The sequence below is a fragment of the Paracoccidioides brasiliensis genome (genome assembly GCF_000150735.1).
Source record: "Paracoccidioides brasiliensis Pb18 unplaced genomic scaffold supercont2.2, whole genome shotgun sequence".
NCBI lineage: Eukaryota > Fungi > Ascomycota > Eurotiomycetes > Onygenales > Ajellomycetaceae > Paracoccidioides > Paracoccidioides brasiliensis.
In genome coordinates this window covers 2,273,147-2,296,108 of record NW_011371359.1, presented here as the reverse complement: position 1 = coordinate 2,296,108, position 22,962 = coordinate 2,273,147, and the positions used below count along the sequence as shown (strand labels likewise).

Genomic DNA, 22,962 nt, shown 5'->3' with positions numbered 1-22,962 from the left:
TTATCGCCATAGACTGCTATGGGTATAAGGGGGATGTAATTATTGAATTGCCTGCCGTTGATGGGAAGGATGAACAGTTTGATCTGATCATTTGGCTCCTCCTGAACAAATTGAGGTCGATTAGAAAGCGAGGAGCAAAAAAGGTGTAAACTCCTGGGGAAATCAAACAAGGAACAAACAGGCGACTCCGCCTCTACAGGAGAGGTAGCTGAATAGTCCGCATAGCAAATATACATCAGGAGATGAATAAACATAAATATATTTGCGCATGTACCCTACCTACACACGACTCGGCCCAGGTTTGGCGAAACAAACTCCCTGCACCCATTAATAACCGAACACCTGCAAACGACAATGAGAACAAGAAAAATTAAACACGTAAAAAGCAAAGAAGTAGACCAAAGAGGCCAAAGAGACTCGAAAATGTAAATACAAATGCAGAAACGTGCCCCTATGCGGTTGACTGCTTGATATTACAGAGTATGTACTTTGAACAATGAAAAGGAACCGCCCCTGTTTTCCCCTGTATAAAAAGATAAGGGAAACTGTCCTCCGAACAAACATGAAACACAATTGACCTGACATAAAAGAAAAGTAGGTGCAGAAGAAAACTTTTACCCAGTTGGAGAATTTCTTTTCGAAGCAAAGAGAAAAGAATCTCTCGGATGAAATTTGAGGAACAAGAGAATAATGGGCGGAAAAAAGTATTATTAACAAGCGACATACAGAAACGCGCCATCCATCCATTCTTCCTATTATATTTCAATGCGACGGCAATGAAAATTAAACGTCAAGGCTACATCATCTCCCAGTCCAGAAGCAACTGCGAGAAAAGCCGTGGTAATATATAGCGAGGAGGGTTAGTAGTGGCACCTAAAATTCTATCTGGGTATCATTGTTTCGTAGCCGACGGTAAGGACTAGCGGGAGGAGAAAGGAATATTTTTGGAATCCAGAGAACTTGAAAAGGAAATTAATAAATAAAAAAACCCTTTCTCTCAGATATACTGAGGCCCATAGCAGGTAGTTTTCTTTTGCTACTCTTCGTGGCTTAGTTTAACATCCTTTCAAGATCAGGTGGGAGCGTGCCAGATGGGGAAATCGTGGCCTTGTCCTTCCATGGAGGAGAAGCGGAAATCTCTGGAAACATCGGACCATTATTACGGGCTGCGCCAGGAGATATCGCAAGCATAGGCTTTGAGTGTTCACTTTCAATGGGGCTAATGGACTTCTTAATAGTGATGGTGGCTTTAGTCGATTTGCCAATGCGGAATTGTTGATCGATTTTCTTTGTCGGAGCAGGATTTGCCATTCTGGCGTTCTTTGGAGGCCCGGCTTTGCTCGTAGGGGGATTCTTGCGTTTGCATCCTGGATTAATGTTATCCTTCCCGGATAGCCATTGAGTCATGTTTTTCTTGGCCGGTTTGGCAACAAGGTTGATGGGAATTGGCGGTTTATCCTTGGGGTCGAATGCTTCATCCTGACTAGAAGATGGTGTGAGGATACCAGTGTTCTTCTGAGCCTTCTTGGGCGTATGAACGACAACGAAGAAGGGGCCTTGTTCCTGTTTAACCCGTTCTACGTCTGAGGCTGTGCACTCCTGGACAATATCATCGCTATCATCATCCCAGGGCTTCAAGTTGGCTTGTCGTGCAACTTCGTCGCAGTCGCCTTTGATGACTAGATCCCAGCAACTCTCAAAGTCCCTTCCGACTGGAACAGGTTCGTGATTTATCCACATGGTGATTCCATCTTTTCGGCCGCGGACAACCTGGCACATTTCCTTGACGATTCGTCGAACTCCTGGGATCTTTAGAGTAGTGCCCACAACTATCAGGGCGTCAGGCCTGGCGCGTAAATCCGCTGTAACAACTGAACCAATAGCATCTTCATCAGGATTATGTTCGTTATAGAGAACTATCCTTGGTCTTAGCTTCCCAACGCCATGGCTTCTCTGGCCGGTGGTTGTGCGAAATTCGTCAGTCTCGCAACATTTTCGGCACAAGGGTGGATCAGGACCCTGGAAAAGTTCCGCTTCAAAATCAGACGTATGTCTGCATTTCTGACAGACCATCTTTTCAAGTCCACCATGTAATTGAATTGTGCGAGGCCAAGGCGCTTTAACACTCAGGGGTACTTCGGTGGCCAAAGGGGGTAAAGACGTCTCAATGCCGTCCACGTTTTGTGTATATAATCGCATCAAGCGACCGTCCTTTGCGAGCCTAGCAAGAAGGTGATGGAAAGCTGTTGGCTTGGCAGAGGCTGCCATTCTAGATAACGAGCGAACCATGTCGTGGAATGAAGAAGTCATTGAATTATCCCGATATACAGACGCATCAAACAACTGCTTCCCAGAGGCCTTCAGCTTGTGATCCTTTTTTAGTGTCTTGAATAGGCCATGAGAAGAGCGAAAGTCAGGGACTGTGGTTGATTCGTGTCAGCAATGAATATAAAAACTCTATCGGAAGTATACGCACTGCCGGCAGAGACTGAAATTCCCGCTCCAGCAATCACGACAATTTTGCGCTTTTTCTGGAGAGCTTTTAGTAGAAGCCCTAGCTCAGTGTTCTGACTTGAAGAGCAATCTTGGGTGAGCAGGGACAAGTCGAGGTGTTTTGTTATTCGTGGCTTCGGCTCGACTTTCCTCCTCTCTTTGGCTGGAGGCGCGCAATCTTGTGTCAGGGCAGGGGGATCAGCTGAATTGGGCTCGAAATTTCCTTGGGAAGGCGGAGGAGTCGGGAGGAAGCCCGGAGGAGGGGATGGCGAAGTTGGAGGGGAACTGAGGTCGGAAGAATCCCCCCATGGATCGAAAGCACGCCCCATTGAGGGCGTGTCGACGTGTTGTGTGGAAAGATACCGAAGGGTATAAGGAGACGAGAATGATGAGATCGCGAGGTAAGACCGGAGGCTAAATCATAGATATAAGACAGGCCGTCCCATGGGCACTGCATCGATGGCATTGATGGTGCTTGTGGGAGAAGAAAGAGAGGAAGAGAGAGGAGGAAGAAGGGTTGAAGTCGGGAAGATGCTGAAGGTGGAGTTTCAGCGAGGGGGGGGGACTGGATCATGGGAAGAGCAGCCAGCTGGGCGGGGACGCTAGTCCCGATTCTGCCACAGCCCAGGGTTTATTTTGACCAACAACAGAGACAAAACCAAAACAACCAAGGGGTTGTTCATCTGATGGGACGGGACAGGACAAGATGCAGTTATAGTAGAGGATGGAAAAGCTGAGGAAGATGGTCTGTTTGACAGAAATCTAGTGAATGGCTTTTATTCTCACCTTTCCCCCCAGGATATATATCTTCTACAAGTTGATGAAGCCGCCAAACCAGCTGCGAACTTTATTACAGGTTGGATCATAAGCTTTATTGAGCTAATTACAGACAATTTTGTCTTTGATGGTGTTCTGGAGAAAATCCTTCTTGTTTGATGTTTTATCATCTGTAGGCTATTTGTTCCACAAGGAGCGGAGGGAGTGGCGTGGGAAGGGGAGAAATGAGTTCTGTTTTGAGTATTGTAAAATACAAGACGCGGCATCCCCAAACCGAGGGAAATTGCAAAATTAGAAACGTTGCAAATGTGGCTATCTATCTCAGTATTATTGCAATATAGGCATCCTCATGGCAAACTTAGTTGCTAGGCATGTCCATTATTATCAGGTATTATGCACTTTGACACAGCTTGTATTCCTGATACTTAGATCTATTAGATGTTAATAATTTAATTTCTTTTAAATAATAATTATAGCTTCAATGAAAATATTAAAAATTAGATATATATTTATTTTTTCAACTTAATATAAGCATATACTTAGAGTAACTTTAAAAAAATTATTTAAAATATATAAAAAAATTATTTTAAATTATTTTTAAAATTTTAAAATAAAAGTTATTTTATTATATTTTAATTTTTATTTAGATATTAAATTATAATACAATTTTAATAATTTATGTAACTATTAGTTAAATATATTAAATAAATTTAACAAATTATAAAAAACTTAATCATATAATTATCTTTAATTAATATAATATATCAAGAATCTAATAAAATTATTATAATTTCATATTGAAAGTATAGTAGATAGATATTTTAATTATTTACTAATATTAAATCAAATAATTATAAATATTATATAGATATATGATAAACATAAATACTTTAATTATTCTTAAAAATATATTAAGTATTAAAAATAAAAAAATTTAAAATTAAATTTGAATATGAAATTTTAAAGTTTGCTAAAAATTTTATATCATCTAATATAAAGAGAACTGAAGTAATTAAATAATTCACACTATTTGTAAAGTATATAATTTGCAAAGAGCTCTGTAAGATCTAATAACTAGATTCTATTAAAGTTACATTTTATTAAATTGATGTTAACACTTAAGAATAATAAAGAGTTTATCTTCTATCAAAAACTTTGAATAATATAAAAATTAAATACTTTAAATATATTTCAATTAACACTTTTATTACATCAATCATCAATTAATAGAAATTATTTATTTTAAACAAAACTTCAGTATTCTTGCATCCAAGATATTGTTATCAGTATATGAATGTGTGGATATGTAGATGATAAAAACATTCAAGACAGAATTGTCCAGAAGCCCCCTAGCTGAATACAGTGTAGTGTTTCCATGGTTGTCCAGAAAACTTTAAATTGCTATAGTTGATAACATAATGATTCTCTCTGAAAAGCATCAAATAACATAATTCATCACACCTCAAATCATCTGCATTCTCAAATCATTCAATATTCCTCTCTAATCAAAAGATTAAGCTTCTAATTAAGAAGGAAGGCTATTATTAACTATTAATGCCTTTAAAACTGGATAATATTCATGGGGCCTCTGTTACGGCGCAGCTGCTTGGAATATGGATTAATGTTGATCCGCTCCGACCTCAACTCCTTCATATTCAGTTGCTCGATCATTCCACATTCCCAGTTTAATATTCTCGTCGCAGATAGATGAATCGAAGCTTTTGTCTTGTTATCATCTTGACTCTAGACTGAGCCATGACAGCCTCTTTGAATTGAAAATGTATGAAATATAGCGGATTTACTACTTTCTGCCCGAGTTTGAATCTACTATGAGAGAAAAATAAGTTCAAAGATTTATTACATGTTACAAGGAACTAAGGACTAGATTCTCGTGCAAATACAACTATGAGTGAGCTTTACGTGAAGATCATAAGATCATACAAGAGTGGTTTCAACAGGTGAAGAATATGATAGAGAGATATGACATTGTATATGAGGATATTTATAACTTTGATGAGACTGTCTTTCAAATGAGAATTATATTAACAGACAAGATGATAACTGAGTCTGAGAAACATGGCAGGCCAGCAGGAAATTGAGAATGAGTGACTGTTATTGAGAGAGTACTGGCTAAGATATGCCAGCTGGCCATGTGCAGTGCTGCTATCTTAGCAAAGGAAATTAAGAAGCTAAAAGCTGCAGTTGAAAAGAAAAAATGTAAGAAGAAGCAAGCTTGTACATTTATAGCTCAAAATGAAGCTCCAATAGCTGAGAAAGAAATGCAATTGATCAAGCTGTACAAGAGGGGGTAGAGAATCTGAACCAGCTGCCTAGAAAGTGAGCTCCACCACACTGCAGCAAGTGTAACATAGTTGGTCATACTGCTAGAACCTGTCAATAGACCTTAAGAAATAGATCTATATAAATTATACGAGAAATTCTATCTTGGCGGGTTGCTTAATTTCGCAAATTGACCGAGTTTGAGATGGGAGACTATCCGCTTGGTGTCCTTATCCGCTCGGTGACCGATTGCTAGTTAGTTAACATACTTCACCGAGCGGCGGATTCTCCCTGAAAATCATCAAATATTCAACCCAACTATCTTCAACACGTCATTTCTTTACACTTTTTCTTCAAAATGTCTTTATCTCAAGAATCTCACATATAGTTGGCCATTGCTTCGTATAAATTCAAAAAAATTATATCAAAGATAAAAGCTTCAAAGATATATGAGGTTCCTAAAACTACCCTGTGCAAATGACTTGCTGGTATCAAATCATACTCAGAGACACATACAAATGGTTACATATTGACAGAGATTGAAGAGGAAACCCTTCGCAAGCAATTACTGAATGCAGATAAGTGAGGCTTTTCAAGTTGACTGAAGTTTCTATGTGGAATGGCATAGATTCTACTTCAAGTAAATACTCTTGATTCTATTACCATTCTTGGAGTTAACTGGACATCTAGATTCATTCAACACCATTCTGAACTACATACACACTATACTTGCTATATATCCTATCAGCAGGTGAAGCAGGAGAATCCAAAAATTATAAAACAATGATTAGAGATGATACATGAAGCTATTCAAAAATATAGAATTCATGAAGATAATATCTGAAACTTTGATGAGACTGACTTTGCAATGATGATTTGTACAATCTCTAAAGTCATTACTGCAGCTGAGCACAGTGAGAGGCCACATATAGTTATTCAGAGAAATTATGAATAGACCACAATTATTGAATATATAAGATCAAATAGATGTTCTATTCTTCTTCTTCATCAAGAAATCAAGATTCTATGAGCAGAGAATGAGCAAAAGAACAAAGAAAAAGACATGGAGACATGCTAATCTAGGTCAGAATACTATTTTATCTATACAGGAAGATCATGAGCGTGTTTAGCAGCTTGATATGCAGGTTGAAGCTCAGATTGAAGCTATATTTCACCAGCAAGCTCCACTGCACTGCAGCGGCTGTGGGACTATTGGACATACTATACACAGTTGCCCTAATAAATAGCTATATATTCAACTACTAGATAGTCTTAATTTGTTAATATTTTAAATATGTAAGTGTGTGGTTGTTGAATATGTTGAATATTTGATGATTTTCGGAGAGAATCCGCCGCTCGGTGGTGAGGTACGTTATTTAATCAGATCTTAGTCATCCGCTTAGAATTGCCGTTTTCGGGTAACCGTCCGGGCCCAAAGTGCCTGTGTTGTTAAGGTGGGCCAAGTATATATAGACACAACAAGTTCTCCCAGCGGCGGCTATGAAGCCTTAGATGATATCTATGGTTGGTCTATTATTTAGTAGAACTACAATATGTCCGTCGGTTCTGACACAAATATTTCCAGCATAGTGCCATTCAAGCTCCATGCGGCGCGGGCTGCAGAACTCAGGCTTCAAGAGCTGTATTGCGCATTTACGCAAGTAACCGTGAGAAAGGGGGTTTAAGGGGGAAACAGTCTCAGAATGCCATTGATCATGGAAGACAGTATTGATGTTGATGATCTTTTTGGGGATCCAACTTCCCTGGAGCTAGGGCTGGAAGCCACAGCACCTACCATCAAAGGGCTACCCCAAAGACTCGACGAGCTACGGCTTTCGGGATGTTGTCAGTATGTTAATATTATCTCATTTTCCCCGAATAACATTGCTAACGCTACCTAGAAAAGTTGCATGGTCAAAGCTTGGGGCAATTGCGTACGTCTCACAAGACGGTCAGAGAGTCCATCTGCGATATCTCTATTGTAGACCAGATGACGGCAAATGGACATTGAGTGATGAAGCCCCCATTAATCAGATCACTGATCCCCACGGCATCCACACCATAGCCCATCTTCTCTGGAACGAGGCTGGCTCCGAACTGGCCATCGTGGATAGCTCTGGACGCATCTCAATTGTCACGATTTTGACGACGCTGAATACTATTAATTTCGCACGGCAAGCATCCATAGACCCTGATGATGATTGGGCCCAGCCTGTTGGGTTGATGTGGTTAAGTGTGAACCGACCGGTAAGTGCGTTTCATTTTATCCTATACATTCCTCATACATTCACTTATCTTACTGCCTCTATCTTTGATAGCTCTTTGGCTTCCATAAGGCAACACGGACGGATGATAGATGGAGCTATCCAGCACATCGAAGGCGCCCTCTGGGGCCTCTGCATCCCGTTAATAAGTCTGGCCTGGTCCTGGTGACCAAATCCGGTCACATTAAAATCATCTACCAGAATCCAGACATGAGATGGGCGGAGATATCCGCTGAATTGACGTCTATTGGGTATTCAGATGGGATATTGACGCATGCCGCCATGGCACCAGCGGAAGGTAAAATATTCCCTTGGTGAAAAATATATATGACTTCTACAACGCCAGCTCATGATCTGAAAACTTGCCTTTATAGGAAGCGGGATTTCCATCGCGACCCATTCAGAATGCAGGGAAATATGTTTTTACCGTGTTCAAGTTAAATGGGATCCTCCAGAGTGGGATCAAACGCTTAAACAGGGTGGACAGCCCAATCCATTTCCAACTCCCAGTTTCCAAATATTGCGCACCAAGACCGATACTCTGAGTGACGTTTTCCATCCGCCGGTCCACGACATGGAAAACTTATCAGATTTCTCAGCGGCCAACGGGGCAGTTTACAGGGTTACTCATCTTGAGATAATAACCGCACCTCAGGTTCTTCCAGGAGCACAGAGTGCTTCCGGTCCCTGCGTATTAGCTCTTGCTTCCATCCCCGTTCATGGTCAACTTGGTCAACCACATCCTTCTGTGCCCTCGAGCGTTCTTATCCGATGGCAGCTAGACACAATGGCTCAGACCTTACACCCAAGCTTCGACGATGTTGCATCGAACAAAATTGCTGCTAACCCCAAGGTGAGGTTTCCAACATATTCGAAGATTTGTGTTGACAGAGTAACTTGTTGTATTGCCTTTTCTTTCCCTCTTACTAAACTCCCATTGTTAGTCTAAAATAGCCTTCAGGAGACAAGAGGACATCTATTTCGACAGATTTGTGGTATCAATCGACCACATGGAAGCCGGCGGCGTGGTTATCATCACATACGATGATAGCTCCATATCGTTTTTTGATGCTAAAACCATGAGACCCGTCAATGAGAATGAAGACGTGAATGTTGTGACGAGTATGCCAAATGCTGGATTCACTTTTCCAATTGACGCGTCAGGTATTTGCCTAGCCACCAATTACATCAATATTAATTGTCGAAAGTTCTGTGCTGATATTTCTGCAAGGCCTACACATCGCATTTTCACCGAGTGGTTGCCTGGCGGTGGTTCTTGATGGGGAATGGCAGATGCATTTGCGGTACATGGAACATTCGTATGGTATGGAAGATGGAATGTATAACAACGGTGCGTTGTCTTGGATATGCATTTGAGAGAGTCAAGCTGGTAAGCTGACGTTGTTTCGAAGATAAATTCACATGCGCAATAGCAGCACTTGCTTTGGGGTATGTTAGAGCATGTGGGAGTGATACCAGTGCGGACGATATACTTTCAGTGATCATAAGACAGCTTAATCCTGGTTAGTACTTTGTAATCCCATGGTGACCAGAATCCGTTCCCCTACTAATTATTATTATATTCTAGATGCGCAAATGTCTTTTGTCACAGAAGTCTATTCAATTTTATTCATGAGCGTCGACTTTACTGAGCAAGATAAATTGGTAAACAACCAGTCTATCCAAAAGGGGCTCAGCATGCAAGCCGTTCTAGGGTTCAGATCACGATTCCAGCCACGAGCTCTCACATCCGCCGTTCCTTGGATAATATTAAATATTCGGCAGATTATGCTACTGATTTTAACCTTTTCACACTACCTCAAGAGTGGTAGAGAATCGACTCCATGTGAGCCTGGTATGTTGGCATCCGCTGCAATACAAGGCATAAAGCTCCCCTCCAAAAGAAAAATATAACAGCATCCTAACATTCATCAAAGAGGTACTCCGCATGGTTCTGGGAAATGTCAAGTGGATCCTTGACCTTGCAAAATACTTGGTCGACAACCTTTTCGAAATCGCTGATACCATCCCAACCGATCGAAGCTCGTTTTCTCTATCAAGTTCGTAAAGTTATTGCATTCTTATGACCTCCCCTCCCCTCATTTCCCAACACTAACTCCCAAAAAAAAGGCAAAACGTACGAGTCCCTCTCCCTAGTCCTAATCCTCTCTAGCGTGCCGCGTTCTTTTCTCCGCCACATATTCCGCTACCTCAATCGCTTTCCTCTCACTTTCAAAGCCGCCAACAATCTAAGCGGCGAATCCTACCAGATTTTCGCCAGCATCAGCGACGCCATCGAACAAGCATCCCTAAAGCCTGACGTATGTGAAAAGATGCTTGCGCACATCGACAGCCTCGTCGCCCGCTCATACCAAGCCGCGGGGTTCAGCAACGCGGAACGAAACGCCCCCGAACGCGAACTATTAATCACGTGCAGCATCCCGTCGGTCCTTCAGCCGGTCATCATGTCGATATTGACGGAGACGATGCCTCTGGTAGTTCGACCGGAGGTTGACAGAATGGCACTGGCACTGTATGATTATAGCTGGTTGGGGATTGGGGATGATAAGAGGACAGAGCTGTTCAAGCGGACGCATGATGTGGATATTTTGAAGAGGAATGTGGGGCGGTTGTTGGATGCGTCTGTGGCGAAGCGGAGATGTGTACGCTGCTGCGAAATTTCGGAGGATGTCTCGTTGCCGAGATCGGTTGGAATGTATAGGTGGATTGGGAAGATTGGGGTGCTGAGGATGTGTGTTTGTGGGGGGTTGTTTGCGATGGAGAATGTGGAGAGGTTGAATCAGGTGCCGTTTCCGGTATATAGGTAGGGTGGTTTCGTACGTTGGTTGTGTGACTTTTCCTTTTGTGCTTGTCTTTCTTTTAGCAATAATGTATTAAAGGGAAATGGGTGTAAAAAAAAACGGGGCTATTTTGTGTGTATGATAGCTAAGTGTTGACGTTAAATAGATCTGATCGGGATCCATTTGGTTTAGAATCTCATGGTCCTGGTCTGCATCCACGTAGTGGATTCGGATTATTCACGAGTTCGTAATATATAGACAGTTCTGAGAATCAGGATCGATCCAGAGGGAATTTGTCCGAGGGGTTGTCTCTGTATGTTTCATGATGAGGGGTGGTCATGAATAAAGGAATAAAGAATATTATCGACGTTGAGGAAATCGTGGGACCTGTGAAATCAGTAGGAAGGTGTGACAGAAGACAATCAAATCTGTAACCACTTCTGGTCTTCAGGTGTCATAGGCTCTATGAGAAGAGGATATAGAAGGATTAAAGGGATTAAACATATTTGAACCGTAAGAACAACAATTTCATGAAACTGCTGCTAACTCTATTGCATCAGCTAGGATACATTTGTTTATTTTCTCAACCGATATGAAGAAAAAAATGATATCGTCAAGTTCAACCAGCAAGAAAACGCTCTCCAACTCCTCCCGCATCCTATTATCTTACCTATGCCTGTAAGAAACCCATTGTTAGCATTTCAACTGCACAACCTCCGCATACATGTAATATACAGAAGCCCACCCTTGAAATATCCAGGGGTCGTCAAATCATCGTACCTTCACAGCATATTTCCGCTGAGGGAAATGCACCATCTTCTTCTTCTGCCTCTCCGTCTTCAACGATGCTTCATGCTTCGTCAACCGTCTTCGGATGGCACGAGTCTGCTTTGGCCTGAGGTCGAGGGGAAGGTATTTCTTGTTCTTGTAGAAAAGGCGCAGTTGCGAGCGCTGGTTGGCGTTTATGATGGTAAGGACCTTGGCGATCGACTTACGCAGATCGTGACTGCAAAAACCGTCCCCAAATGATTTATTGTCAGCTAATCTTCCTTTGTCCAAAATTTGTAATTCCTCTTCTCTTCCATTTTGCCCCTGTTTTCCTTTTCTGCCCTGTCCCTCTCCATGGTCAAATACAGGCTCTTTCTCCTTCCATTTCCTTAAACTCGCCTAATCGGACCTGTTTCAAGATATCCAGACAAAACGTACATTCTGGTGAGCTTGGAGGCGGCACCTCCAGCGATTTTCTGCACACGGAGCTGGCCGAGTTCAGTCTTCAGCTCATCCAGCTGTTTGGTGAGCTCCTCCTTGTTCTTGCCCCAGAGTTGGCCGGTCTTCACCTTGGCTGTCGACTAAAAGTGTTTCCCCTGAATTAGCAATAAACTCGGTATCCATCACGCATACAGATTCAAACATACCATGATGGCGGAATGTCGTGACGTCGGGCGGAGGGCGGGTTGGGTGTATGTTGACTTGGAACTGAAGATGTCAAATTGTTGTCTTGCTCGTTCGTTCGTTGTGGGACTAGGGCTAATTTCGAGAGAATGTGCGGAGCCGGAAAATAGGCGAGTCCGAGATTTATCACGTGATGGTGTTGTTCTTTAAACTTCAAAGGTTCCAAGATCGCATCATTAAATATGTATGTGGAGACAACTACGATATGCAGAAGAACAACTATGGCCTGGCGATGATGGGGAGATTTTAATTTTGAAAGTACTGACCGATTCTTGATATTTCCGGCGCATATATTTGTAATTGCTTGAAGTGAACGAGAGTGTGTTTTCGAGGTACAGAGAATGGTGTCAACGGGGACTGGATGGGCTCAGTTGCGACAGCAGGCTCGGTCACTTGAGACTCAGGTAACGATATATATCTCTATAGCTACTCTATGGCCAAACGGGATGGCTTACCAATGTGTCCGTTGTGTACTAACAATATATATCGTAGACAGAATCTTTATTCCACACATATGCGCAATATGCCTCCATGACCCAGCTGTCAATAACCCCTTCAGACGAGGAACGGAAAGCCGAAGCACAAATCAACGATATTCTAGAACGGGTACGGATATTAAAACCTCTTTCCTGATTCCCATCTGTTGGCTTATCGTATCCAACCGCAAACATCTGTTATTTCTAACATTTTCTGAAAATAACAGCGCGAAGCCCTCATATCCCAACTAGCCCGCCTCCTCGATTCCGAATCAGCCCTTACCTCCTCCGCTCTAAAACAGAACAACCTCTCCCGCCACCGTGAGATCCTCCGCGACCACCAACATGAACTCAAGCGCCTAAACTCCGCCATCGCTGAAACCCGTGACCGCGCCAACCTACTCTCCAACGTTCGGTCAGACATCGATGCATACCGCTCCTCAAACCAGAACAATGCCGAAGCCGAGTACATGTTAGAGGAGAGAGGGCGTCTCGATAACAGCCACAATATGATGGATAGTGTGCTGAGCCAGGCGTATGCAGTGAATGAGAATTTTGGTCTGCAGAGGGAGTCACTGGCCAGGATAAATCGAAGGATTGTGGGTGCCGCGAGCCAGGTTCCCGGGATGAATTCGTTGATACATAAGATTGGCGCGAAGAGAAGGAGGGATGGGATTGTTCTGGGTGCATTTATTGGGATTTGTTTCTTGTTGGTGTTATATTTCAGGTGACATGCAACAACCTGAGAGTTTTTTTTATTATTTCCTTTTTATTGCAGGCGGAGCTAGGACGAGACGGGGTTATTCATTTACTTGGGAAACTACTAATCAGCAGACGTGTATTTTTATTCCTTTTGCTCATTTTGCATATGTTTTTTTTGTTAATTTTTTTTTTTCGAAGGATATAAGTAAGTTTCAACCCTTCAAGTTGACGCGATTGTTATATACATATGCATTCTTCCAAACTGGGGTATACACCTTTTACACATTTCCTTCAGTCTTTTGTGAGAGGGCATTGAGACCCTTCCATATCCTCCTGTCCTCAATCAGTTTCCGCAACCCATTATTCAAAGACTCCATCTCCTCCTCTGCCGCAATACTACTACCAGCCCATCGAATCCTACACTCCTGGTCCAGCAAATAAACATACCCAACCTTACTATTCATCATCCCAATCTTCTCCCTCAAGCTCTCTGTCAACCCTTTCCTAACCAAAAAATACCTATTATGCTGCTCCGGCGGCATCTTCTTCCTAATCCGCCACATGAACATGCGTATCAGCCACGCCTTCACCGCATTGTCTTCATAATTGATCTCAACCCGCTGAGCCACATTGGGCGACTCTTTCAAAATCTGGTGCAGTGTGGGGTTTTTCTGCGGGTTCACAAAGGTGGCGACTTGGCGCTCAGCCCAGAGGCTGGAAAATATGCTCACGACGGATATCTTGTTGCGAAGGATCGGGGTGGTGTCCTGCATGGGTGTTGAAGGGGAGAGTGTGCGGCCGTATATATTGGGGAAATAAAGGGCTTTATCGGCTTTGAAGAGGCGGGTGTTGGATATGAAGGTTTTGCCCTTGTGATAGCGCATATTTGTCCATTCACGAAAGTAAGGTTTGGCAGCTTGTCGGGCCCTATAGTTGTGTTCCCGCGAAGCGGGATAGTATATTAGCAATTTTGATATTATTTACTCTTTGCCAGCAATCGGAAAGTTGCAAAAAGGTTCCGTATGGGGTAGTTTCTCTACAGTTCCTTCCGTCTCTCAATATGTTTTTCATAGTCTACAAAATCGTCCCGTCGTTGGCGGAGTGTCCTCGTATCGATACCCGTATTCTGTCCTGGTTGTGGGGGATAAGGAAGACCCAGAGGGCGATTGAGTGGCTTCGGAGTAAATTCTCCTATTATATTCTTGTTTTCCGCTAATGGATCTGTCTCAATCTTGTTGTTGGTGGGGGGAGGAAGGTTATCGTCCCGGTGAGGTCCCGAAGGCCCCCCTCCGAGTGGTGCGGGCGAAGATGTCGACGCACTGCGAGAATAGAGTTGTGGTTGCAGACCCCGGGATGTACGAGAAATGAATGAATTAAGGGACAGTAAGAACGAGGAGTGTTTTGACATGATTGAGATTCCCAAGCGCAATCTCTTGTGCCCGATTGTCCATTTCCGGCGGAGTTAAATCATGGCCGGAGGTTCATGATGCAAATCCAGGTTGGAAACGATGTAGATCACGTGACCCGGATCACTGTTCGTGTCCCGACTTTTGACTGACCGTGTTTTCTTCACGTTGACAAAATATCAATTTGATATTTTACTTAATACAACTGTTGTTTTGGATGTAACATTTAAATTAACTGTTTACTACAGGATAGATAATATTTTGCCCTCTACATTATTAACACCACTAAAAACGTCACCAAGCTGCATCGAGGTCCGCTTCACTACAGACCGAGATGAAGCAGGAAAACGGCACAGAAAACTCACCGGACAAGGAAACATTCTGCAAGTCTCTCTATGAATTCGACGGGTACAGTGATAGCTCCCAGGATGTTGATGAGCTTGCAGTATTGCTGAGGCAAGCGAGGAAAAGAAATTCTCCCAACCGAACGCTATCACGAAGTCCAGGACCGGGGAGACTTAATATGTTCTCAGATTGCCATAGCTTGAAACGACATAAAATCAGTGATGGCCAGGAGGATATCGTACCTACGGCTGTGCCATCAGACAGAAGGCCACCCGTGAGATCTGCGGCCCTAATGAGACGATCAACCGTGGATGGTGTTTCTAGAAAGTCATCGACAGCGAAGAGAAGACAAAAGTCCACGATTCGCCTCCGGCCGGAGCACCAGCAAATCTTTAAGGATATGGTGTTTTGTCAGTTTCGCCTCACATGTTTCCTGCTGTTGAGATAAATGACGCTTTTGAGGCACTAACGCAGTTCATTTAACTCAGTTTTCATTCCTAATGATGACATCGCTCCTGCACGTCGCATGCGGATCAATAAGGCGCTTGAATTCGGAGCTTCCCGTTTACTCTCATGGAATGATACGGTGACTCATGTGGTAGTAGATAAGACAATATCCTTCAGTGATGTATTAAAGTATTTGAAGCGAGATGCGTTGCCGGTAGGTTGCCTGGTTTCGTCCCATGAGTTAGTTTTACTCACCACTCATTTTATAGTCCTCCGTGTTTTTGGTAAATGAATCCTACCCGGCGGAGTGTATCACATTTGGTTCACTCATGAATCCGTGCCATACTCGCTTCCACGTCAATGGAGCTCCCGTGGGGTGTAAAAGGAGTACCAGGGCATTAAGGGCAGACGAGTCTGGAATGGATGATTCGCCACATTTGAAGCCTGCTCTCCATGCGGACAATCTGGAAACTCCCGCTGCATCACAAACGATATGTCAAGCACCTCACAACACTCCATTTCGACCAACTTCTCCCGATGCTCACCGCCCAGATGATTACGATCGTGTAGTCGAGCAGTCCTCTGTGAGGGAACCTGATATTCTAGATGAAGTAACTGAACAAGCCAGAGCAGAAAATGGCCTGGTAAGCGAAATCGAGATAGTCTCTATTGTTCGTCTTCGAGATACGCTAAAAAACCCCAGCCTTTAGATGAATCGGAGGAGGAAGATGCAGAGCCGCTTTCCGATTCGGAAGCACATTCAAGCTCGGATTCAGAAGCTAGCAAACGAAAGGACGCAAAACAAAAGAGAAGCTCTGCTGGAGATCCGAAGTGGCAGCAGAGTTTCAGTTGTTTGCACAAACATGATGGACACACAGACCGGGACAATCCAAATGCTCGTACGATTGAAATTTTGCAGCAGATGTTGGAATACTATAATCGCATTTCCGATCGGTGGCGTACACTTGCTTATCGAAGGGCCATTAGTGCCTTGCGAAAGCAAAAACATAAGATAGTCACAAAGGATCAAGCGCTTGCAATTCCATGTATTGGCGAACAACTCGCGAGTAAGATTGAAGAGATCGTCTGGACCAACAGACTTCGACGACTGGAAGAAGCCAAGATGGAGCCGCAGGATATGATTCTCTCCAAATTTTTAAATATCTACGGGGTCGGCTTCACACAGGCGTCAAAATGGATCCAAAAGGGCTATCAATCCTTGGAGGATCTGAAATCCAAGGCATCCCTGACGAAGAACCAGCGCATTGGCATCGAGCATTACGACGACTTCATGCAACGAATTCCGCGCGCAGAGGTCGAAGCACACGTTGCTATTGTAAAAGAGGCGATTTGCAATGTGGATCCAGCTGTGCAGGTCTTCATAGGAGGTTCCTATAGACGCGGCGCTTCAAGCAGCGGAGATATAGACCTTCTCATTACCAAGGATGGCGCTTCGCAGAGCGAGATCTGCGTGTTGATGACGGATAGAGTTATCCCGGAGCTATTCAAGCAGAATTTCCTGCAGGTAAGTCTTGCAGTGGCTCATCGGGGGCAGGGTTCGAAGTGGCATGGGGCATGCGCTTTACCTGGAAACCCTGTCTGGCGCAGGATTGATTTTCTCTTTGTGCCTGGGGATGAGATTGGGGCGGCTCTGATTTACTTCACTGGCAATGATATTTTCAACCGGAGTTTGAGGTTGCTGGCAAGCAAGAAGGGGATGTGTTTAAATCAGCGGGGTTTATTTGCGGATGTAAAGCGGGGGGAGAACAGAGTCAAGGTGCACAGCGGACATCTGCTTGAGAGCCGGGATGAGAAGAGAATCTTTGAGATCCTGGGTGTGCCGTTCCGTCCTCCCAACCATCGTATTTGCTAACTAGTCAGTTTGAATAACTATTTGCAGAGCGTGATGCGCAATATGATAATGATTTTGGCGGTTCTGTATTCTCCTCATTTCCCCTTCTCGAGGTCCGTTGTCCTCTTCTTCTCCCATACTCCGTATACAGTTCCATCCGCGGACTATATTAAGCTTTACCTCCAGCCAAAACTTGTGCCAAGCAGCTCTTCCGCCGTTGTTGCCTTCCGCAGTTCCGAGGTTCCGAGTTCCTCCTGGCTGATTCAGCGCGCCAAGTATTTCCACGTGATACACTCCGGAGAAGATATTTTCCGGTGTCTTATCAGGCCGGTTCAGTTCGTTCCTCAAGGCGGTCTGGATAGAGCCAACATATTCCGCTCTCGCAAAGGTTTTGCCAGCATTTTTTTGTAGCTCTCTGTGTATCAATACCACAACACAATACACCTATTCAGAGCTATCAAGAGTTGTTTGCAAACACTTCTGTACTTCCTTTGACAAGGAGTGTCTCTGTATCAAATCTTTCTACGGCTTGTTGTTCGGTTTCTAAGGTCTCTCCTCCTCAATTTACTCCTGCACACTGGCGTCAAAATCACAGATTTGTATATACTACAGACCCATTTAGTACTGTGAGAACGACTTTCGCCAACAAGCCAACCCCCATCCCCTTGTTACTCGAACCCCTTGTGCAAACAGACACTGCCCTTTTTGCTTGTTAGCGAAGAGCAAGCCGTGGTGCTCCCGCCCGTCAAAAATGGGGCGCAGGCCAAACTGTATTGTCCGCGAATTCTTTAATCGCGGGGCCAAGCTCATGGACTCGAGCAATCGCTATGAGCATACTTGCAAGTCTTGCGGGCAGAAGTTCCCCAAGGGCCGCGCTGACAGCTTGCTTGGTCATCTGGTGAAAACCTGCCAGGCAATTTCGGCTGCGGATAAAGAGCGGGTGCTTCATCATTGGAAAGCGTCCCCGGAGAAAGCAACTGGAAATGGGACGAAGAAATCAACAGCTAATGGACGCATTGGACGTGTAAAATCCGGAAACTTGCCATATGCGGCGAGGCAGACGGTTTTCAATGGAGTTGGCGGTCTCAACGGGCTTAATGTACTGGCAGAGGCCTCGAGGCAAGTCGGTGCTTCTGATGGGAAGCAACCTGACAACAGCAATAACAACAACAACGACGAGCTTGCGGGAGAGGTTCTTGCAGGATCCAAACTTATTGTGGTAGATCCGGCTTTGGAAACACCCAACATAGAGAAAGGAAATATTGGTATAACCCCCTAAGGTTCCGTTGGTTGGTAACTTGTGGAAGTGTTGAATTTTGTTGTTTCAGTGGCTAACGTGAAATGTATGTGGGTATGTTAGAGGCCGACCTCCGTGCCGCCCTCGGGCAATCTTCTCCGCCACCGACTCACTATGAACCGAATGTCGCAGAATCCCCAACTCCGATGTCGTTTCTGAATAACAATTTCTCCCTTGCTCCGGAACATACCCCGGACCCTGGACATTCATCAGAGCTCTCCTTAATTGCTGCAACAGCCAATGAGATGGTCCCGCAGGATGGCGGTCTATCCCTGGACACCGAGGTATGTCTTGGCTCCTACAAGCTCCGTTGAATCTATGCTAGGGCGTTTCGTTTTAGGCATGCCCATAGCTAACTAATAAACGTTCAGGTGGATTTTGGTTCCGAGACTCATCAATCGACGTTTTATCCTCGCCCTATTGCCATCCATCCTAGCCCACAGAATTCCAGCTCCGGGTTCATAGACGCTTTTGGAGAGATTAATAAGCCGAAACCAAAAATAAGAGGACAGTTTACAGAGGAGCGTCGAAAGGAGGTTCAATTAGTTAGGAAAATGGGAGCTTGCCTTAGATGTCGGATGCTGAAGAAAACGGTGAGTCTTCCATCTTGTCGGAAGATGTGTTTCGGAAACCTAAGCACTTGCTGACATCTAAGCAGTGCTCTTCGGAGGACCCTTGCAAGCAATGCAGGGCAATTCAAAACCCTCGAGTATGGACAGTATGCTGTATTCGAGATAGGTTGCCGACGCAATTGACGGCTTACTCTGCAGGTCTGTTCTCATCACCAAATTCAAAATAATGTACAAAAGCCATTAACAGTCAATATATTTTGGTAGGTCTGCATACAACGCTCGCATATCATGAAATTACCACTATCAAACATCAATTTCCTTTCGACCATGGTATGGGGAGAATTGAGATTTTCCACTTCGACTCCCAGCCTCCAAAGTTCATCACTTTCGGCGGCCTGCAGCGCCAAACTGAGGCTCAGCCAAGTGTAGATCCAGCACTCCCCGCATCGACTTCCGAGGGAGAATCAAAGGTTGAGGCCCAGCAGGACTTACATATCTTGTATGGTGATACCGACGAGCTATCTACCAAGATTGAGATGTACATCAAGACCATGACGGTACAATATTTCGAATCTGAGCTGTGTAATTTCATAAAGCAAACTCTTACTATGGCTTGGGAAATTTGTCAGAACGAAGCTGTAAGTAGAATTTTCATTTTCAACATTCCTATTTCTATTAAACAGTTAGAAGAGGGAATAGTATCTTTAATACCTCCAAAAAGCAGGACTCGCTGTTGGCGGGAGTGTTGGATCTTTGGATCGCAACTAGGATCCTCGTCGACACGGAGTTGAATTGGAAAATATACCTCAACCCAACTCTTCCACCCTCTTCCACCCAGCCATTATCCTCAACCTCAACCGAATCGTGCACCGTCATCGATGAGACAGTTTCCCCACACTCGTACAATCTCATTTGCGCCCAAATGCGTGCCGCGACAGAGAGATTCGCCGGACGAATTAGCAAAGTCGTTCTCGGTAAAATCGAACAGCGATTGCTGCAAAAGCAGAGCTCTGGCCACTTCCAAACCTTCCTCGCTGCTATCATACTGATGAACTCTGTTGAGCGAATGACATGGTTGTTCAAAAATTGGGATAGTAGTGAACAAGGTAATTTAAAAGTAGGTTGAAACACCAATCAGCACACAACATCTCAGAGCGGTTACTTCTTGTCTCTCACTGTTGGGAAGTCGATTGAATGCTAACATGATCGTCCAGTGGCCGCTTGAAAGCCGCCCGGCAGTTTACGCAGCCCAAGACGATCGATTCGCTGATATAGTCAACACTCATCTTCGCATGCGGTCTCTTGCACCAGAATGCATCGTTGAGGTTGAAACAGGCAACATAAGGGCCTCTCACAACCGCGACGCAGGGGTAACCAGATGGTTTGACGCGATTAACATTTCGAGTAAGTTGGTTCTATTCTATCCTTTGTGTGATGGCTTTTAATTAGTTTCATCCCCCACTTTGTTTATATATATTATTTTTCATGGCTAACTATCATCCCATCTAGTTCAATATTTCCAAGAACGCCAAAAGGCAGAATTCGATCCCTCCAATCCTCGCTCCCTTGACTTGTTGTATTGTACTCGTCTGTTCCAGCCAGTCCAGAAGCTCTCATAAATATAATATACCCCCCTTCGTCTTTCTTTTGACAAGATTGCCCTGTGCTGAATTTCATTAACTTCTTCACCCTCCTTTTTCCCCCCTTTCCTCATTCCCCTGTACCTCTATGTTGGTTTGTTGATGATAATGCTTTAATGTGTCAATGACCTGTATGCTTTGTATTCCCCCCTTGATTTATTTTTTTCCTTGTACTTGTTGGCTGTTCTACTTTCATGCAGTTCGTTCTTGTGATTTATTTTGAGAACCGGAAATGGATAAATGGGAAAACGGATAACAGGAGTAAGCCATAGGAGGATCTTGATTGTCATTTTTTTCATTTTTATTTTATATTTTTATCATTTTTAGAGAAGGTTGCGGAGCATGCTGGGTCTTGAACTATTTCATTTCCCCTTCTTGTTCGTTTTCTTTTGACCCTCAGTTTTATTGAAGAAACCAACCCCCCTTCCCCCCCCGGCTACTTTCCCCCCTTTGCAATTTGCTGTTGATATTTTCTTAATCTTTTTATGTCCTGGACATTGATTTTCGTTCTTTTCAACAGGTGGTATGTAACAATTTAGCTGAAATTATGGAGGCGGATGCCACTGGTTTTTGACCCTCCGTGTTTATATAATGACGGTTTCACGGCAGATATCTTCGTTTTGGCTATTTCCTTTCATTTTCCCCTAGAATGTTTCTCTACTTTATTGACAGCGTGGGGTTAGGCGTGAGAAGACGGGATGGGACAAAATGGAGGAAGAATGCGGTAACATAGGCGGCGCTTTGGTGACCATTTCCTCTCTCTTTCGAACGGCGGTGTTCTGACCAGTCAAGTGTCCTATATTCCTTCGTTTGTGTATTTGTTGGGCTTTCACCTTGTATGCAGTACATATGTTGAACTGGACACGGCTCCTTTAGCAAAAGTTGATGCCTCTGGGGTAATACACAATATTACTTTTAAGTTTTCTTTCCCTGACTTTCCCAAACTTCCATCTTTACGTGTATCTATCAGTTACAGTCAGTTCTAATGTCTGCTTATCTCTTTCTTGGATATTTTGGTGAGTGCCATTTTGATGCTTTCTTTATTCACTTTCTTTGAGAACCCCCAGTTCCACTCCAATTAACAAGCTGAAAATGTGTTATCACTGAGCAGGACTGGTTAGAAGACTGCAAACCCCCTCACCTTATCCACTGATAAAGGGCCAGGTGGCCGAGTGGTTATGGCGTCAGGTTTAGGTTCGCTTAAATCCCTGATTTCGAGAGATTCCCGCGTTCGAATCGCGGCCTGGTCATTCCCAAATAATTCTCTTTTTCGTAGGCTTTACGTTTCTCGTTTGGGTTTCCGTCTTTTAATCTCGCTCTCATTTGAGGCATGAATCTTCTGTTCCCTTCCTTTATTTCTTAACTCACACATCAGAGCTATAATTTATCTATTTGAGGTTACTAGTTCCCTTAATTGTAGGTCCGTCTTTTATTTTATTTATTTTTTTATCTATTTTTTCAGGTACTTCCTGAAATAAATATATTTGGTTCCGAGGAGAACGCAAGACAACAAAAATTAAAGCCCGCGAAACAAACAGCCACCGAATACTCTACAGACATATAGATGAGAAAGGTAAATGAAAGGGTGGGAATGAGAATATCTTCAGTGGGTAGATAACTTCTAATATTATTGCAGGTCACAGCAGAGAACAGGCGCAATAAGGCTACAGAAAGACGGACACACACACGCACACAGGGAGAGAGAGAGAGAGAGAGAGATGTATAAGATTGAATGAAAATGTTAGGCATTTATGGACAAATGGACATAAAATCGTGGGTTTCATGAGGTGCACAATGAGGCTGCGACGAAATAATTCTGTGCTAGTCAGGAAGAAAGAAAAAAGAGGTAAAAACAGCAGACCCAATAAAAGAGGGAGAAGTGTGTAATGATTACACACTATAAAAAGCAGCAGCCGTATTTAGAGGTATCTCGAATGAGAATAAATAAAAAAAAAAAAATTAGAAAAACACATTAGTATGACACAAATATGAGAACCAAAGGAGCAGCGTAGGAGGGAATATCTAAATGAAACGAGATAGAGGGAGACAGAAGTAGTCAGAAAAGCAGGAAAGGAGTGAGAAGAGGATAAAGTAGTGTTAATGCAGACAAAAACACTCCAGCGCCTCCTTTTCGGTCGCTTGCTTAAAAGAGAAAAAT

General features: G+C 43.6%; 7 protein-coding genes and 1 non-coding gene across 8 annotated transcripts; 5 read left to right on the top strand and 3 right to left on the bottom strand.

Moving 5' to 3' along the window:
* Positions 1-1,050: 1,050 nt before the first annotated feature.
* On the bottom strand, positions 1,051-2,822 carry PADG_01916 (uncharacterized protein; the record flags this gene model as incomplete). Its single annotated transcript, XM_010759331.1, has 2 exons — positions 1,051-2,420; positions 2,477-2,822. The coding sequence occupies 2 exons, from the start codon at positions 2,820-2,822 to the stop codon at positions 1,051-1,053; spliced, it is 1,716 nt and encodes a 571-aa protein (XP_010757633.1).
* A 4,431-nt stretch (positions 2,823-7,253) lies between these two features.
* Positions 7,254-10,642, top strand: PADG_01915 (uncharacterized protein; the record flags this gene model as incomplete). The annotated part of the gene is made up of 10 exons (XM_010758822.1): positions 7,254-7,399; positions 7,452-7,797; positions 7,869-8,112; positions 8,189-8,667; positions 8,759-8,978; positions 9,046-9,165; positions 9,227-9,337; positions 9,403-9,669; positions 9,752-9,874; positions 9,945-10,642. The coding sequence occupies 10 exons, from the start codon at positions 7,254-7,256 to the stop codon at positions 10,640-10,642; spliced, it is 2,754 nt and encodes a 917-aa protein (XP_010757124.1).
* A 744-nt stretch (positions 10,643-11,386) lies between these two features.
* PADG_01914 (60S ribosomal protein L35) lies at positions 11,387-12,033 on the bottom strand (the record flags this gene model as incomplete). The annotated part of the gene is made up of 3 exons (XM_010758821.1): positions 11,387-11,621; positions 11,822-11,964; positions 12,031-12,033. The coding sequence occupies 3 exons, from the start codon at positions 12,031-12,033 to the stop codon at positions 11,387-11,389; spliced, it is 381 nt and encodes a 126-aa protein (XP_010757123.1).
* A 375-nt stretch (positions 12,034-12,408) lies between these two features.
* PADG_01913 (uncharacterized protein) lies at positions 12,409-13,274 on the top strand (the record flags this gene model as incomplete). The annotated part of the gene is made up of 3 exons (XM_010758820.1): positions 12,409-12,471; positions 12,560-12,673; positions 12,771-13,274. 3 exons carry the CDS (start codon positions 12,409-12,411, stop codon positions 13,272-13,274), a joined length of 681 nt encoding a protein of 226 aa, XP_010757122.1.
* Positions 13,275-13,523: 249 nt separating this feature from the next.
* On the bottom strand, positions 13,524-14,653 carry PADG_01912 (uncharacterized protein; the record flags this gene model as incomplete). Its single annotated transcript, XM_010758819.1, has 2 exons — positions 13,524-14,172; positions 14,286-14,653. The coding sequence occupies 2 exons, from the start codon at positions 14,651-14,653 to the stop codon at positions 13,524-13,526; spliced, it is 1,017 nt and encodes a 338-aa protein (XP_010757121.1).
* Positions 14,654-14,985: 332 nt separating this feature from the next.
* Positions 14,986-17,316, top strand: PADG_01911 (DNA-directed DNA polymerase IV; the record flags this gene model as incomplete). Its single annotated transcript, XM_010758818.1, has 4 exons — positions 14,986-15,406; positions 15,485-15,657; positions 15,713-16,087; positions 16,147-17,316. 4 exons carry the CDS (start codon positions 14,986-14,988, stop codon positions 17,314-17,316), a joined length of 2,139 nt encoding a protein of 712 aa, XP_010757120.1.
* Positions 17,317-18,046: 730 nt separating this feature from the next.
* On the top strand, positions 18,047-20,783 carry PADG_01910 (uncharacterized protein; the record flags this gene model as incomplete). Its single annotated transcript, XM_010759330.1, has 8 exons — positions 18,047-18,560; positions 18,656-18,876; positions 18,964-19,185; positions 19,251-19,362; positions 19,429-19,802; positions 19,889-20,281; positions 20,379-20,568; positions 20,674-20,783. 8 exons carry the CDS (start codon positions 18,047-18,049, stop codon positions 20,781-20,783), a joined length of 2,136 nt encoding a protein of 711 aa, XP_010757632.1.
* A 1,179-nt stretch (positions 20,784-21,962) lies between these two features.
* PADG_11340 lies at positions 21,963-22,054 on the top strand. The gene has a single exon. It is a non-coding gene; the product is annotated as a tRNA-Leu (tRNA).
* Positions 22,055-22,962: the final 908 nt, after the last annotated feature.